We start from the raw sequence: 14,055 nt of genomic DNA on the forward strand, positions 1-14,055 counted from the left end.
GTAGATGCGCCATTGGATTCAGTTTTAAGCTTATAAACAAAATAGGTCTGTGTTTGCCTCGGTTTTGTTGCAAAGAAGCGTGGGGTTGACCTGTCCTCCCTGCAGCGGGCAGGAGCTGGGCTCCTCACTCTTGGGAGCCCCCTGAGCTCTCTGTGGGGTGGGACTGTGGGGACAGGGCTGCTGCCCTGTCCCTCCAGGGAGCTGGGAGCCAGGGCCAAGCTCCACTGCCCATGGTGAGCGACCAACACGGTTCCCAGGGCTTTGTGCCCGCGTAAAATGCAGCGAAGACCATTGGTCTGGAAGAAGTGTAGGGAGATGGGAAAGGAGGAGGCCATAGGAAAGTGGGGAGGAAGAGAGCTGCAGCGTGACACTGGCCTGGGCCAGGTGATGCTTCCCGATGCCCGCAGTCCTTGGAGAGGAGCTGCTGCTCCTCCTCCACGCCCGGCTCCTCCCTGGGCTTGCTCCTGCGCCCGGCCTCTCCGCTCCCCTGGGGTTCTTGTCGCCCTTCCAGCTCCACACGGCTTTATTGCTGCCACTCCCTGCGCTTCTGAGGAGGTTTTGTGGACACGGGACCAGTTGGGACTGCTCTGAGATGGGCCGAAGTGGGACAGCTCATGGTGTGGGTTCGCAGGAGAGAGGTGCTAGTGGTGCGCGCAGCAGTTAGAGGCACGTCGCGGCTCCGCGGGCAGCGGTGTTGTGCTCCTGGCAGCGCTCGGTGCCGGCTGCTCCGAGGGGAGGCATCAAACCCCACAGCGGGCAGATACAAGGGGATCTACCCCTGCTTCCCCCCGACACCCTGTCCATGCACCCAGCGGGCAGATACAGGGGGATCTGCCCCTGTGACCCCCAGCACCCTGTCCGTGCGTCCAGCAGAGGTGGCGATGCCCACCCGTGCCTGCGGCGACGATGCCGAGCTTGGTCCCAGCGTGGCCGTGGGAAGGCAGAGCGGGGGACCTCCTGCGTCCCCGGCTCACAAGGAGATGCTCCGTGGGAGGTGGTGGCCAGAACAAGGCTGTCTCCTTCTCCCCCGCCTCTCCCAGGGAACCAGAGGCAGACAGAGGGACGGGCGTCTGTCCGGTGGCAGCCCGAGCAGGAGGGAGCCCTCTTGGCTTTGCCGAGGGAGCCTCTTTCTATATGGAAATGAAGAATTTAGGCTAATGGAGCTCAACCATCTCTAATTTTGCGATGGCAGGAGGATTTTGATTGAAAGTAATTAAGCAAGCTAGCTGTAAAATTAATTAAAGCAAAAGGGGGGGATTTTTTTATTGGATTGGATAGCGATATAGCGGCTGTCAAATGGGGGACGGATGGGGGTGACCTGAATTCTCTGCCCTCCCTCCTCCCACTCGGGACGTTTATGTCACTTTAATCTCCTTACAGCGGCTGGTGTGCATTTGTTTGAAATAATCAAGGAAATATGGTCAGAAATTGTCAGCTTTCAGATCTAATTTACCTGACAGCCCTGCGCGGACCAGTAAGCCTCTGTGTGCGTGTGTGTGTGTGTGCGGTGCATGCGATGCTGTGGGCGTGGAGGGCTCCTCGCCTCCCTTCTCCCCCCCTTTTTCTTCACCCCGTCCTCACTTGATTCCCAGCAAAATTAATTCTGGTGCATCTGGGACCACCTGGCACCCCCCAGGAAAAGGAGATAAGTTGGAGAATTTTCCTGCGGTCCCTTCTCCACCCCCCCTTCCCATCGCTGCCTCCTCCCAGCCTGCTGCCTCATCCTTGCACCATAACCAGCTTTAGGGTTTAGGCAATATAGGATTAGGGGAGGTGGCTGTAATTCTTTATTCCAGATGGCCGGCAACTGCTAAACCCGCTGTCACAAGCACCGGGTTATAAAAATACTTAAATTAGGCCCTTTGTTCCAGCCCCCGGCCCTGCCAAGTGGCGCTCCCCGTGTCCTGCCACAGCTCAGCTCACCCAGCACAGGTGGGGGCTCCGAGTCGGGGTGGTGCTGGTGCTGGTGTTGGTGCTGGGAAGAGGAGGCTCTGGGCTCACACCTACCTGGATTCCCTTGCTCAGCTACATCTGCTTCTTTTTGCTGTCAGCGCTTAAAGAGAGCTCCGGCAGTAAGGAGAGCGAGGCACGACTTGGTGTGCTCGCGCAGCTGGTGAAGGTCCTGAGCCCAGGAGGTGCCAGGGCCACCGCTCTGTACGTCTCACGAGGGACCTGCTCTTCTCCGGGACCCAGCTTTTCCCCCCGTCCCTAACCCTACAAGTACCTGGTGGCCTTGGCCCGACGCTCTGCAACGCAGGGAGGGAAGGCAGCTGCTGTAGGGTCAGCGTTTCCTCCGAGCCGCTGCGGTGTTTCACATCTGTCTTGCTAGGTCGGCTGTTAGGGTTATTATTTATTATTTATTATTGTTCATTAAGTGCTGACAGAGTTGGGGCTTTTGTTTGTTTTGTTTGGGTCTCCATTTAGAGGCCTTCGCTGCGGCAGCCTCCAGTGCCAAGACTTGAGGCGCTTTTACAATTACAGCCGTGATCCTATTGTATTGTTTATGTAATGACTCTCAATCCCGAGGGATTCTGCTGCCTTTCTTAAACCCAAGCACCCAGCACCTGGCAGGGAGAGGGCAGGGCAAAGGCTGGCCCCGATGCCCAGGAAGATCTCCGGGCTTTGCGTTCTAGGGGATGGTTAATGCGCAGACAGATCAGGCTGGCCCTCGCGGCGAGGACCCACATGCAGGGAGGGCGATTAAGCTGCTTCGGGAGCAGCAGATGATCCATCCCCGCCACGGCTGCAGGGCTCCTGGTGGCTCAGCCCCGACGCTCTGGCTGCTGGATGTCTCCCGTGCGGTGAGCTGGGTGCCCAACCCTTGGGCCAGCTCCCGTGGGTGCTCCCTGAGGATCCCCAAGCACCTCGGTCCCAGGAGATAGACTCCCACCCCGTTAGGTGGCTGGGCGGATGCGCCCCCGCAGCTCCCGAACCTGCTGACGTGGGCAGGTCGTGGTCTAGTCCATGGCCAGCCATGCTGCGGTGGGTGAGGAGCCCGTCGCCACGATTCTCGGCTTTATTTCCATCCTTGCCACTGATTCGCTTCGTATCCGGAGCCTTGCGAACGCGTAGCATCGTGCCAGTGCGTCCTCATCAGCGTAATGGGTATAATTAGGCGTCCCTGATTGAAGATAGTGCTGAAGGCTGAGTGTGCCAGCAGACTTTCTGCTGGCGTTCAGAAGTCCTTTGCAAAAAAAAAAAAAAAGGAGGCAAGACCCAGATTTTAGAGTGCTGGTTCCCACATTGCATTTCATATAATAAGGATTAAAATCTCTGATGTATTGAGATCTGCTGCCCCGAATGAAGCACTGTCCTCCCCTAAACCCAGCAGGAGCAGGGTTAGGTGCAGACCGAGCGCCCCGAAGCGTGCATTCAGCCAAACACGGGGACCGCAGGATGGGGCACTGCTGATCCCCCGTGTTAATTGCAAGTACAACAGAATGTAATATCAAGAATAGTCTAAATAATTTCATGGCCCGCTAACTGAAAGAGAGCTCGAGTTCTGGGACGTGGACCAGGCTGCCACTGATAATGGTATCTAAAGGCAGTGGTGTCTGGAAGCGGGGTCGTACTGTGCTGGCTGCTCCTATTTCCTTCTGCAGATTGCAAGACAAGATGACTAAGAGTGCATTAGATAATTTTCTAACATAACATTCCCTACAGGCAGTTACTGGCATTGCTGTAGAGACGTCCTGAGCAACGTGTTGGAAAGAAGTGCACAATTTCTTTCTGCCTTGTGACAATGCTTGAGACCCCCGTGCAGAGCCGTGCCCCGTTCTGACTGCAAGGCTCCTTAGACATGGCTGAGGAAAATGCACGTGAGTGCTGACCTGGGGCCCCCTCTCTTCTTGTTTTACACCTTGTCCCTGCTCAACACGCAGCCCCTCGCCGCCTCCAGCACGGCCAGGAGCTGAGCGTGTCCTGGCGCCGGGAGGATGGGATGAGAAGTTCGGAGCTGGGTGGCGTGCCTTTTCCTCTCGGTTTGATGTGAGTGGGGTTGGAAAGCCATAAGCTCTGCTTTGCCACCACTGCCGGGGTGTCAGCTAGGGAAATCATTCTTCTGAGCTTAGCGGAGTGACATGAGCATCAGAGCAGGCAGAGGGGGATGAAGCCTGGCGGGTCTGGTGGAGGAGAGCTGAGGCACCGGGCTCAGAGCGTCTGGGGTGTTTGACATGTCTGAGAAGCGCGTGTTGATTCGCCTCGTGCTGGGGACTGGAGGTGAGCCGCTCGTCCTCAGTCTGGGGCAGCAGAGTCCTTCAGAGAGCAGACAGGCAGCTCAGCTCACGTCAGGTCGGAGAAACCTTCAAACCTCCAAAGAGGAGACGATCGGGGGCGAGGCACGGCGGAGACACCGGGAGCTGAAGCTCCTGGGGGGCTGAGGAGCTGCTGCCCCTCGGCAGGGTCTCGCTGCAGCGCTGGGGTCTGCCTGCAGCTCCGTGCGCCCCGTGGGCAGCGAGGGATGGAGGCAGAGCTGGAGGCTCCACTCTCCAGCGTGTTCCAGGCAGAGGGTGCCCTGCTTGCGATGGATTCGGGGGCTTTCTGCAGGAACTGTCTCCAAGGGCAGGTCTGAACAAGCCAGTTACTCTTAATTTCCACCAAGAAAATAGAAACCCTGAAATAGAAGGGTTGGGGCGAAGAGGGGGTGGTGTTGCTGGCTGAAAGCAGCAGCCGAGCCCAGGCGGGTGCTAACAGGGTGCACCGGGGTCTCGCAGTCCGCGGCCGTATCGGAGGGGTGTGCGGAGCAGGGCTGAGGACAGCGTTTGTGGGGACGGCCTGGGTGGGGAAGCCGGGCGCAGGACGGGGAAGACAGCCCCGTGTCACGCTTGCAGCTCATCCGCTGGGACCCACTTAGAACCCAGAGGTGAGAGAAAAAGGATTCCATGTGTCCCCCTCCTTCCAGCTCACCTCCTCCCTGGAGCACCAGGCAAGTTTATCAATTTACACCAGAACGCAGGAAAATCAGGGAGGTTGCCAAGGTCTCGGCTTCATTAATTCTGAACCCGCCGATGGCAGCCCCCCGCTCCGGCACCCGCTCGCGGGGCTGCCGCTGCTAGTGCAGGCTCGCCTCATGGCTTATTAAACCTGCACCTCCGAAACCAGGCTGAATTCAGACCCGTACCGTCTGATTCCCCGTGTCCCTCACTCCCCTGGTGCCTGGAAAACAGCTTATTAAAACTCACCATTGGTAATTGCCTGGGAAGTCACATTTTTAACACTTTCCTCCGGTTCTTGAGAGCTGAAGAGCTGAGCCGTTGCCTTTCCCAGACCGCGGGGTAAACCATGTTGATGGTTTTTTGCGGGTGATAATGGCGAGCTGGAAACCACCGAGCTGCTGGAAGCAGAGCGAGCCCCGTTGAGTCCGAGGAGCTTGAAACATGCCTTGTTTCTCGGTCCCTGTGCCCTGAAGCCCACAGCAGCAGCAGAAGCAAGGCGCCTAGTGCACCGTTGGGGGAGCAGGTGACAGAGTCCTTGGCACCAGCAGAGGAACCCGAGAGAAGGAATGGACTGCTCGGACTGCCCTAACGCCAAGTCAGTGGCGTCTGGGGACGTTTTCAGTGCAGGATGAATGTGCAGGACCAGTGCTCGCTCGGGTGACGTGTCCCAGCGAGACAGGGGACGTCCGGGGCATCCCGTGTGGATGCTGTTGCAGTAGGCAGAGCTGCTGCAGCTCCAGCAGTGGCAGTGGCAGGGGGCTCGGCCTCCTCCGGGACCCCAGCAGAGCAGGGAAGGGGATTTGGGGGAAGGCTTGGTGGGAGCGGGCCGGAGGCAGCGCTCCCCGAGTTCACGCCGCACGGGAGATCCACCCATAAGGAGCTGTCTTTTTATTTGCAAACTGAGCGGTTGTACTGGAAGAGATTTAGCAAACATGGGGCTGCACAATGCTGTGTGCACTGAGTCACCCGTCAGGGTTAGAGCCAACGAGCACTGCGAGCTACTAAGGCAAACATTGGCGAATAGTTACAATAGGCACCAAAAATATCTTCAAATGAGATCTTTCTGCATTGCTGCGTGTTGGGTAACAGGGAGGGCTGACAACCTAAGCTGAAACCCTACCCACATGCTCTAGAGCTCATCCTGGGCAAGGCGAGCGACCGGCTTGGGAAGGAAGCAGGAGAAGCAGTGGTTTTGCTCCTGCGGGAGCCCCGGTGAGCCACGAGGCTCCCCACGAGGCCGGCCTGCTGTGGTGGAGAGGCAGGGGCTGTGTCCTGCTGGCCGGGGGGTGCTTGCCTTGGGGTCGGGGCTCTGCAGCAGGAGTGGCCCCAAAATTGCTCACGTGCTGTCAGATGGGCAGCTCCAAGCCATCCTGTACAGGGACGGGTTGCTCCATGGGGTCCCAAGCAAGGGGCAGCTCCTGGGGGCTCTCCTCCAGCCCCCCCAAGCTCACCCTGCTGCGAGATCTTCTTGAGCTGAGTTTCCTCCTGGCTGCTCTCTCCCGAGGCAAGCCGTCTCCCCAAAGCCCAGGCCTGCTCTCAGAGACACAATTCCCAAAACTCCGGTCCTGGGGGCTCGTCCGGAGGAACCTCAGCAGAGCCGGAGCAGAGGGAGGCTCTCGGCCTCACATCCCCAGGGCAGGGCTGGTGACAAGCGCCGAGTCCCCGTCCCCCTGTCCTGCTGCCTGTGCCCCCCCCGCACCCTCACACGGGGCTGGGGTCGTGCCGTGGCCCCGGCCCCCTCCTGGCTCGGAGCTCCCGAGCTCTCCCCTGGTTTTTCGCAGCCGTTTTTTTGCTGCCAGCGCAGGGCACTGAAAAGTGCTGGCACTGCCAAAAACCCTGTGTGCACTACGACTCCCCAAACATCCCTTTATTTTTATTGTTCTGTTAATTACTGTTTAAACTTTAATAAGTCACTTCGTCAGGAGGGGGGACCTGCAGTGAGGTTTCTGTGCAAACACTGGGCCCGGCGGTGACTCTGGTGTAACATAACCCTTTATACAATGTGGGAATGTTTAGACTGTAACAGAAACTTGTTATTTTAATGACAGTTAAAGGGGGAAAAAAAAAAAGAAAGGAGCGAATGAAAAAAGGGAAGCGAGTTTGTTGGGGAAATGGCTCATCTCAATCTCACTGTCTGGCCTCTTTTCTCCTGGCTTTAACGGCAGCGGGGCGAGGAGGTTTTATGGCTCCTGCCGACCCGGCCCCGTTCCCAGCGATGCCCCGCGCTCGGCACGCCGCGGTCCCCTCTGCTCCGCGGGCAGGAGATGCTGATGGAAGCAGCAGGGCTTGCTGTTGCTCGGAGGCAGCAGCAGATGCCTAAAGCCAATTTGAGCTCAGTCTAATTATTCTGACCCACACGAGAGACTTTCCCCTTCTCTTCAGCGCCTCCTCCACCGTTTAAGTTTTTAAGTAGCTGTGCTGAAACAGATGCTGGCACGCCAGAGATAAGAGGGTCTGCGTCCCGGGGAAAAAATGGACTTTTGGGTTAGAAAATGCTGCCTGCCTTTGCCCGGTGTGTTGGCGTCTCCCTGGCACCCCACTTGGCCTGCCCCGAGGCCGTGGCACTTCTTGGGCTTCGGCCTGGATGTGAGCTTTGCGTGGCGACCAGGACGGGCCCCAAGAGGGAAGGGGAGCAGGGACACGTCTTGGGGCTCACGGGCGGCCCCGAGGCCGTGCCAGGCCCGTCGATGTCTGTCTTGCTGTGAGGGAGCGCAGGGTGCCCGTGCAGTGCCCGGTGTCCCCGTGTCGCCGCGCCGAAGTCACCTCCAGGTTGGGCTTGGCTATATTTAGCGCTGCCTATAGACAAGACAGCACGGAGCGATGTACATGATGTGAAAACCTCTCCACTCCCGCCGACCTAGCTGCTGCTGCGGTGAGCTCCCCGGCTCGGGGCCCAAGGCCAGGAGGAAGGAGAGCCCCATCCGTGTCCCGACAGGCTTCGCGTGTCCCCTCCTCACGTGGGCTGGGAAGGGGACACAAAGGGTAGGGGCAGGAGGGTGCGGGGTGTCAGGATCTGACCCTTTGGGGACAGCAAGGGTCTTCCCCAGCGCCAGCCTCCTTCCAGGAGCCCTGCTTCTCTCTGCAGAGCCCCTCGCTCTCACGGAGTTCGTGGGCAGAGCAGGAGCCGCGGGCCCACCGCGGGGCTCAGGGGAGCGCGGTGCTGGGGCCGTGTTGTCCCCGGTGGGCGAGCGTGCGGGGAGCAGGCCAAAACAGTTCGCGCTTCCCTCGCCCGCTGCCGGGGCTGTGATTGTTATTGATCGGCTTTGCTGTTCTCGGCACTTTGTGTTTTTCCAGCTGAGCATTGCCTGCCCCTTGATTTGATTTTTTTTTTAATTATTATTTATTATTCTTTTTTTGGCTCGTTCCAATGCCCCCAAGCGTTGCCCGTGGGGCAGGTGCGTGCCCAGTGTGCACGGGCACGGGGCTCTGGAGGGTCCCAGAAAAATGCAAGGATTAAATCCCCGGGTCTGCGCTGCCCCTGCAAGTGTCATGCAGTAGGAAACCAGCGGCAGGGCCGTGTGTCGAAGCAAATAACAGCCACGTGGACGGGTCTTCAACCTGGATGGTCTTCAGCCCCAAAGACTTGGGTGCTTTGCTCTCATTTCTCGCTCGCGGTGCCGGCTGTCGGACCCCGCGGAGCGCCTCGCTCCCCCGGCGTGCCCGCAGCCCTCCCCGCAGAGCCGTGCCCGCCCGGGGCCGGCGGCAGGAGCCGTCCCGCTAGGAATGGCATTTTCCAGGTTCCTGCGTGAGGCTGAACATGTCCCAGCTGCGAAAATAACGAGCCGAAATACCCTGTGGAAACAGGAGCAGCAGCGACACATCTGTCGGCTCCGCGCAGAGCCGGATTGTAACTGATGCCCCAAAGGGGCGCCCGGGGCGGCGAGCCGCTCGCCGGGGTGCGCAGCCAGGACCGGGGAGCGTTGGCTTGGAGGGGCCAAAGCGTGGAAGCAACAGATACCCCTGGGCCTCCCGCAGGACGGGTGGGCTGCGGCCAGACGTGACGTTGAGCGGCTGCTCCTGGCGGCCGTGGGGCGAGGGGCTGGGTGCCGGTGTCCCCACGCAGCCCCAGCACCGTCCCCTGCCCGGCCGCTGCCTCCCCCCGGCCGGTGGGGTCACTTTGGCTGGCGAGCGCGAGCTGAGCTCAAGGATAGAGCCCCCTGGACGGAGCCAAGGAGCCGCTGTATAAAAAACGCTGAGGTTTTCCTTTTCTGTACAGCGCGTTTCCCTAAATTGCCTTTGACTGTGTGCATCGCTAATGAAAGTTTATGCCCTTGTTAGAAGGACAGGCAGGTCCGTTCCAGTTAGGGCTGGGTCTATCCTTCTGCCAACTGCCCTCCCCAGCACACACACACACACACACACACGCTCGCTCGCTCGCTCGCTCGCTCTCCCTGGTGAATAAGTGGAGGCTGTTATAAAAAAAAAAAAAAAGGAAAAAAAAAAAAAAGAGGAGGGGAAAAAAATTTCCATATTTGTGTAAGTTGCTTTAAAAGCATTTTATCATGTCATAAAAAAAAAGGAAAGTACTCTTGGAAATTGATCCTGCACACGAGCCCATTGGACAGAAGGACGTCGGGATGTTAATGGCTATTTTGCTCCAGGGTGGCTTATTAAAAAATTTATACATAAATGCTTAAAATTGCATAAATTATTTAAAAAAAAAACATAGTAAGCAATTTGCAATCCCGATCCACTTTTCCCTCTTTTTCTTTCCCTCGTCATCCTTTTCTTCCCTTCTTTCTTACCAAAAAAAAAAAAAAAATTCCTTCCCTCTCTTCCCACCCGGGTCCCCTCCCTGTCTGAAAATGCGATGCGTCCAGAAGTGCACATGGATGTGTGTAAAATATATACGATTTTAAACACAACCCGCCGCCGGCCCGTGGAGCCAGCCACAGGGGGAAATAACAAAAAAAAAAGAGGGGGGAAGAAAAAAAAAAAAGGAGAGAAAGAAGTTTGGATATGATGAGTGTTCCTCGCAGGCGTGGAATGTCACCCACATATCCTGGAGATTGTACTGGGGAGGTTTATGATGGTTTCCCATTGATTTGTTTCCCCGACGCAGCTGCCGACCTCTATTGAGGGACAAACATAATCAGCACTGACGCAAATTAGATGGTTATTCGTTTTGAAAATTGACAGAAAAACAATAAAAAAGATGAAATGCTCCCAAATCAATAGATATAATGAAATTCAAATAATCCGAGAGATGAGGTCTCCATGGCAACTGATAATGTGGAAAAGAAAACAATTTAATAAAGGACAGACACACTTTGAAAACAGATTGGGCAAAGGGAAGGCGGGGGGGCGAGGGAGCAAGGGGGGCCGTGGGCTGGGTGGCGGTGGGAGGGGGCGGCGGCGGTGGGGAGCCGGCAGCCGGCTGCCTCTCCGGTTGGTTGGCGGTGCCGCGGTGAAGGATCACTGTCCATCCCAAGGACGCTTGCCATAATTAAGAGAGGCTTTCGGTCCAGAAAGTGCAGATTCAGGTTTTAATACACAAAATTATTTCAGGAGCACTGAATCGGAAAGTCGTTTGTTATGACCTTCCTGAGAGGCCTGGAGCAGGGCATGTTGGAGGCGCGGCGGCTGAGCCAGCTGAGTTATGGCATATTTGTGTTTTTATAGTGCGGAGGGGAGGGGGGAAGGGGGGAAGAAGGTTAAACAGTATTTACAGCTCAGTTGTTTTCAGAAAGGAAAGAGAAATAGAGTTCATGAAAAGATGCGAGCGGAAGAGAGCGAGCGAGGGAGAGGCAGAGACCCCCCGCCCGGCACGCTCCCGCCGCGGGGACGCCGGCTCCAGCGGGACGCTCGCCGACGCGCTCCTTGCCTTGAGGTGTGGGGGGCACAGGGGCCGGGGGCGCACAGGGGCCGGGCTGGGGCGCGGGGCTGGCCCTGCCGGGGCCTCCCGGGACGCCCGTCTTCTCTCTCCCAGCTGCAGAATAAACCACTCCCGGCACGGGGCCGGGAAACCCGCGCGAGCGCTGCGCTCGTACGGCCGGCTCTCCCCGCGTGGGTGCTCGCCGAGCGCGCGGGGCTGAGCGGCGCTCGGTGCGCCGCGGGGAGCTGCGGCCACGCAGGCGTCGCGCTCGGACGGCCGCAGACCACGCAGGGCGTTCGTGGACGTTCGTGTGCCTTCCTTCGCACGCGGTTCCTGCGCTCGGAGCTTCCCGGGTCGCGCGTGCCGGAGTGCCGGGTTGCGTGTGCCGCTGCGCGCGGCGGTGCAGCCGCACGGCCACGTTGCAGGGCACGTGTGCGTCCCCTCCGACGGGTGCTCGCGGCCGGCGGGAGCGCGAGCACGTGGGTGGGCTCACGAGGACAGGGGGATAAGAAGATGAGCCCTGATGACCAGAAGAAAGCACAGCAAAAGGCAAGGCAGAATTAGCCGTGGTGTGAGACCGCGATAACGAACTTTTTCTGGTCCTCTGTTTCTTGGTGGTGCAACAAGCATGCAGGCTCCCAGCTCCCGGCTCTGCTCCTGCCTTCCCACTGCAATTAGTTAGGGCTGGGGCTGAGCTTTAGGGTGCTGACAGGGGCCAGCTCGCCAGCAGCCTCCCAAATCCCCCTGCAGCTGCCTCCCGGCCACCCCGGGGTGTGCAGGGAGCCCCTGTCAGGAGGAGCTCCCTTAGCCCCTGCCCTCAGCTGATGCTGAGCTGCTCCCCGCGGCTTTGGGCTTGGGTAAAGTGACTCGTTACAGACACCAAGGGGAGCTGGTGATACTGGGGGTGATTCCCTTCCCAGGTTGTATCCCAGTTCTCTCCCAGGTCCTCTTTACTCCCCCAGCGTCAGGTACTTGCAGCTAAGCCTGGCTGAGGCGTGTGCCATCCCCCAACGTGCCTGCACCACGGTCATTAGTGCTGGGACAGCACAGGCTACACGAAGACAGCAAAGAGAAGCCTCAGCAAGGTGGGGCTGGGGTCTCTGTTGTGGTGCTGAGCAAGGAAACTCCAGTTTTCCTCAAGCCTGCCCCAACAAACTCCTCCCCAGGCGGTGCCCAGAGGCCGGTACCAGCACTGGGACGTCACCAGTAAGTGAGGGAGAGCAGGGAAAGAAAACCCCTGGGGCTGAAGTGGATAGAAGGGAAACGCGAGCTGAGCTTAGCAGAGCGAGAGTGGTTTGCCAAAAGTCCTCCCCGAGCCTTCGCACATCACCAGCACGGGGTCCACCGCAGGAGCTCCCTGCGCCAGCCCCTGGGCTTTCTCCGTAGCTCCTTCTTGCTGGATTCCCCTCTTCCCCCTCGCTGCTTCCCTGCACCCCTTGCCCTTTTGGCAATCACAGGGGGCTCACGTCTCCCCTCCGAGTGGTCACAGTCATGGCCACGGAGAGGGGACGGCAGAGCCCGTGCTGGTGTGGAGCTGCCCTGACACCCGGCCTGGCATCCCAGGCGGTTCTCTGGGGGCTGCAGGCAGCCTGCTGGGGCCGAGCCCCCACTCATCCCTCGCCCCTCTGCTGCTTTCCCCTCGGCTTTCTTCACAACCTGTGGGGAGATTGATGGTGGGCCTGCGATGTTAGCGGTTCGGCTTGATTTATAGAGTTACTTAGGCTGAGTGAGGCCACTTAGGATAGTAAACCTTTTAACTGGACTAAAAAAAATTAATAATAAATAAATAAGGCAAGGAGGAGAAACTGGACCAGCAAAGCTGGTCCTCTTGGCTCAGTGTTACCTAAAGGACTCCGAGGACAGAAAGCTCCCAGGGAGCGTCCTCGTTGCTGCTGAGGACAGGTTTTGTGGCACCAAGAGCAGGAAACTCTCGAAACGTTTCAGCATTGACAGATGCACTGCGGGCTTGGCTACAAGACACTTCTGAAAGCGCGTCCAGCCGTCCCGCAGCGGTGCTGTCCCCCCGCCACCACGTGAATTGCAGCAGCACCGAGAGCTGGCAGCGAGGTGCTGGGCCCGCTGAGTTGGGCCAAAGCTCCGAAAGCTGCAGGGCTGCGGAGACCCGGCGGGACGGGGGCAGAAGGGGAAGGGACAGGCAGGGACAGGCAGGGACATGGCGCTGCTGTCGGTGCCCGGGGACGAGCGGCAGCACCGGCGCGGGCTCTCGGAGCTGGGGGCCAGCGAGATCAATGCGCATTCAGGCTGGGTTCTGCGATCTGCTGGGGAAGAGGTTGAGGCGCGCGTTCCTAAAGAGCTGCGAGCGAGGATTAGCCCCGTCTCTGCTCGCAGCTGAGCCGCTTTCCCCGCCAGCTGTGCCGAATGCCTGCGAAGAGCCGGGCGAGCGGCGGCAGAGCCAGAGGGCGGCGGGGAGCCGGCAGCCCCACCGAGCAGCCGTGGCGGGCGTCCGTCCTGCCCGCTGCGGGCTCTGCTCCCCTGCGGGCTCGGGAGCGCTTGAGCCGCAGCCCCTTGCACCACTGCAGCAGCGCCGGGGCTGCGCTCGGGCCAGCTCGCTCCTAGTGTGAGGTCTGTGCTGCCTTCCTCTCCCTGGCCAGTGATATATGGCATAAATTAGGCCTCTGAAGGGGGATACTGCATCCTTAAGAAGAAATATGTCCTCATTTTTCTTAAACACCGTTTGCACTGAGTGAAATGTTTAGAAGGGACGCTGAGGGATAACTTTATTTCTTACTAGGGAGTTCAGAGCCGTTCAGTTAAACCCATAAAACACTGGGAGTAGGGAAGCTGACAGCCTGCCCGTGCATTAGAAAAGCCATTACTCATCTGGGGGAAATTCGCCCCATGCTGGAGCCTGGCGTTACCGGTGGGGTGGTCCAGGGGAGGATGCGGGATCATCTCCCGCGGCCATCTCGGGGGTCAGTGGGATGCTCGGGGGTGGAAGAGGCTCGGTTAGTAGCGGTGCGGGAGTAGAGAGCTGCCAGGCAGACCTCAAAGCACCGGGTAAGCGTTGCGGGGTTCAGCCAGGTGGGTCATCGCCCCCATTCCTCCTCCTCTGCATGGGAAACGAAGGCACAGAAGGCTGGGGAGACCTTCGGTGACACCGTGCCTGAAAACCAGGCTGGCAGCCAGGGCTCCTGGCTTTTAACCGCCTGCTTCAGCCTCTGAAATCGAATTCCCTTCCAGAGCAAGGAGCAAAAGCCAGGAGCCTGGACTGCAGGGTCCTCTTGCTGCAGGGTCCTCCTGCTGCAGGGCTTCCAGGAGTCCTGGAGCACCTTCACGGCTCCTGTG

The 14,055-nt window shown here is 58.7% G+C and overlaps 1 protein-coding gene across 12 annotated transcripts in view; it reads left to right on the forward strand.

Annotated features, from left to right (window-relative positions):
• Positions 1-14,055, forward strand: part of CASZ1 (castor zinc finger 1) — a 279,324-nt gene that overhangs the window by 210,091 nt on the left and 55,178 nt on the right. Inside the window, exon 2 of one of the 12 annotated variants that reach the window (XM_066982069.1) lies at positions 3,664-3,818. The exons of 10 other annotated variants lie outside the window; for them this stretch is intronic. In XM_066982069.1, coding sequence (XP_066838170.1) covers positions 3,800-3,818 — 19 coding nt within the window. In that variant the 5' untranslated portion in view covers positions 3,664-3,799. Of the gene's footprint in view, positions 1-3,663; positions 3,819-10,309; positions 10,765-14,055 lie in introns of those variants that run through there. One more of the 12 variants, XM_066982078.1, reaches the window with a different exon arrangement.

The sequence above is a fragment of the Anser cygnoides genome, chromosome 23 (genome assembly GCF_040182565.1).
Source record: "Anser cygnoides isolate HZ-2024a breed goose chromosome 23, Taihu_goose_T2T_genome, whole genome shotgun sequence".
NCBI classification, from domain to species: Eukaryota; Metazoa; Chordata; class Aves; order Anseriformes; family Anatidae; genus Anser; species Anser cygnoides.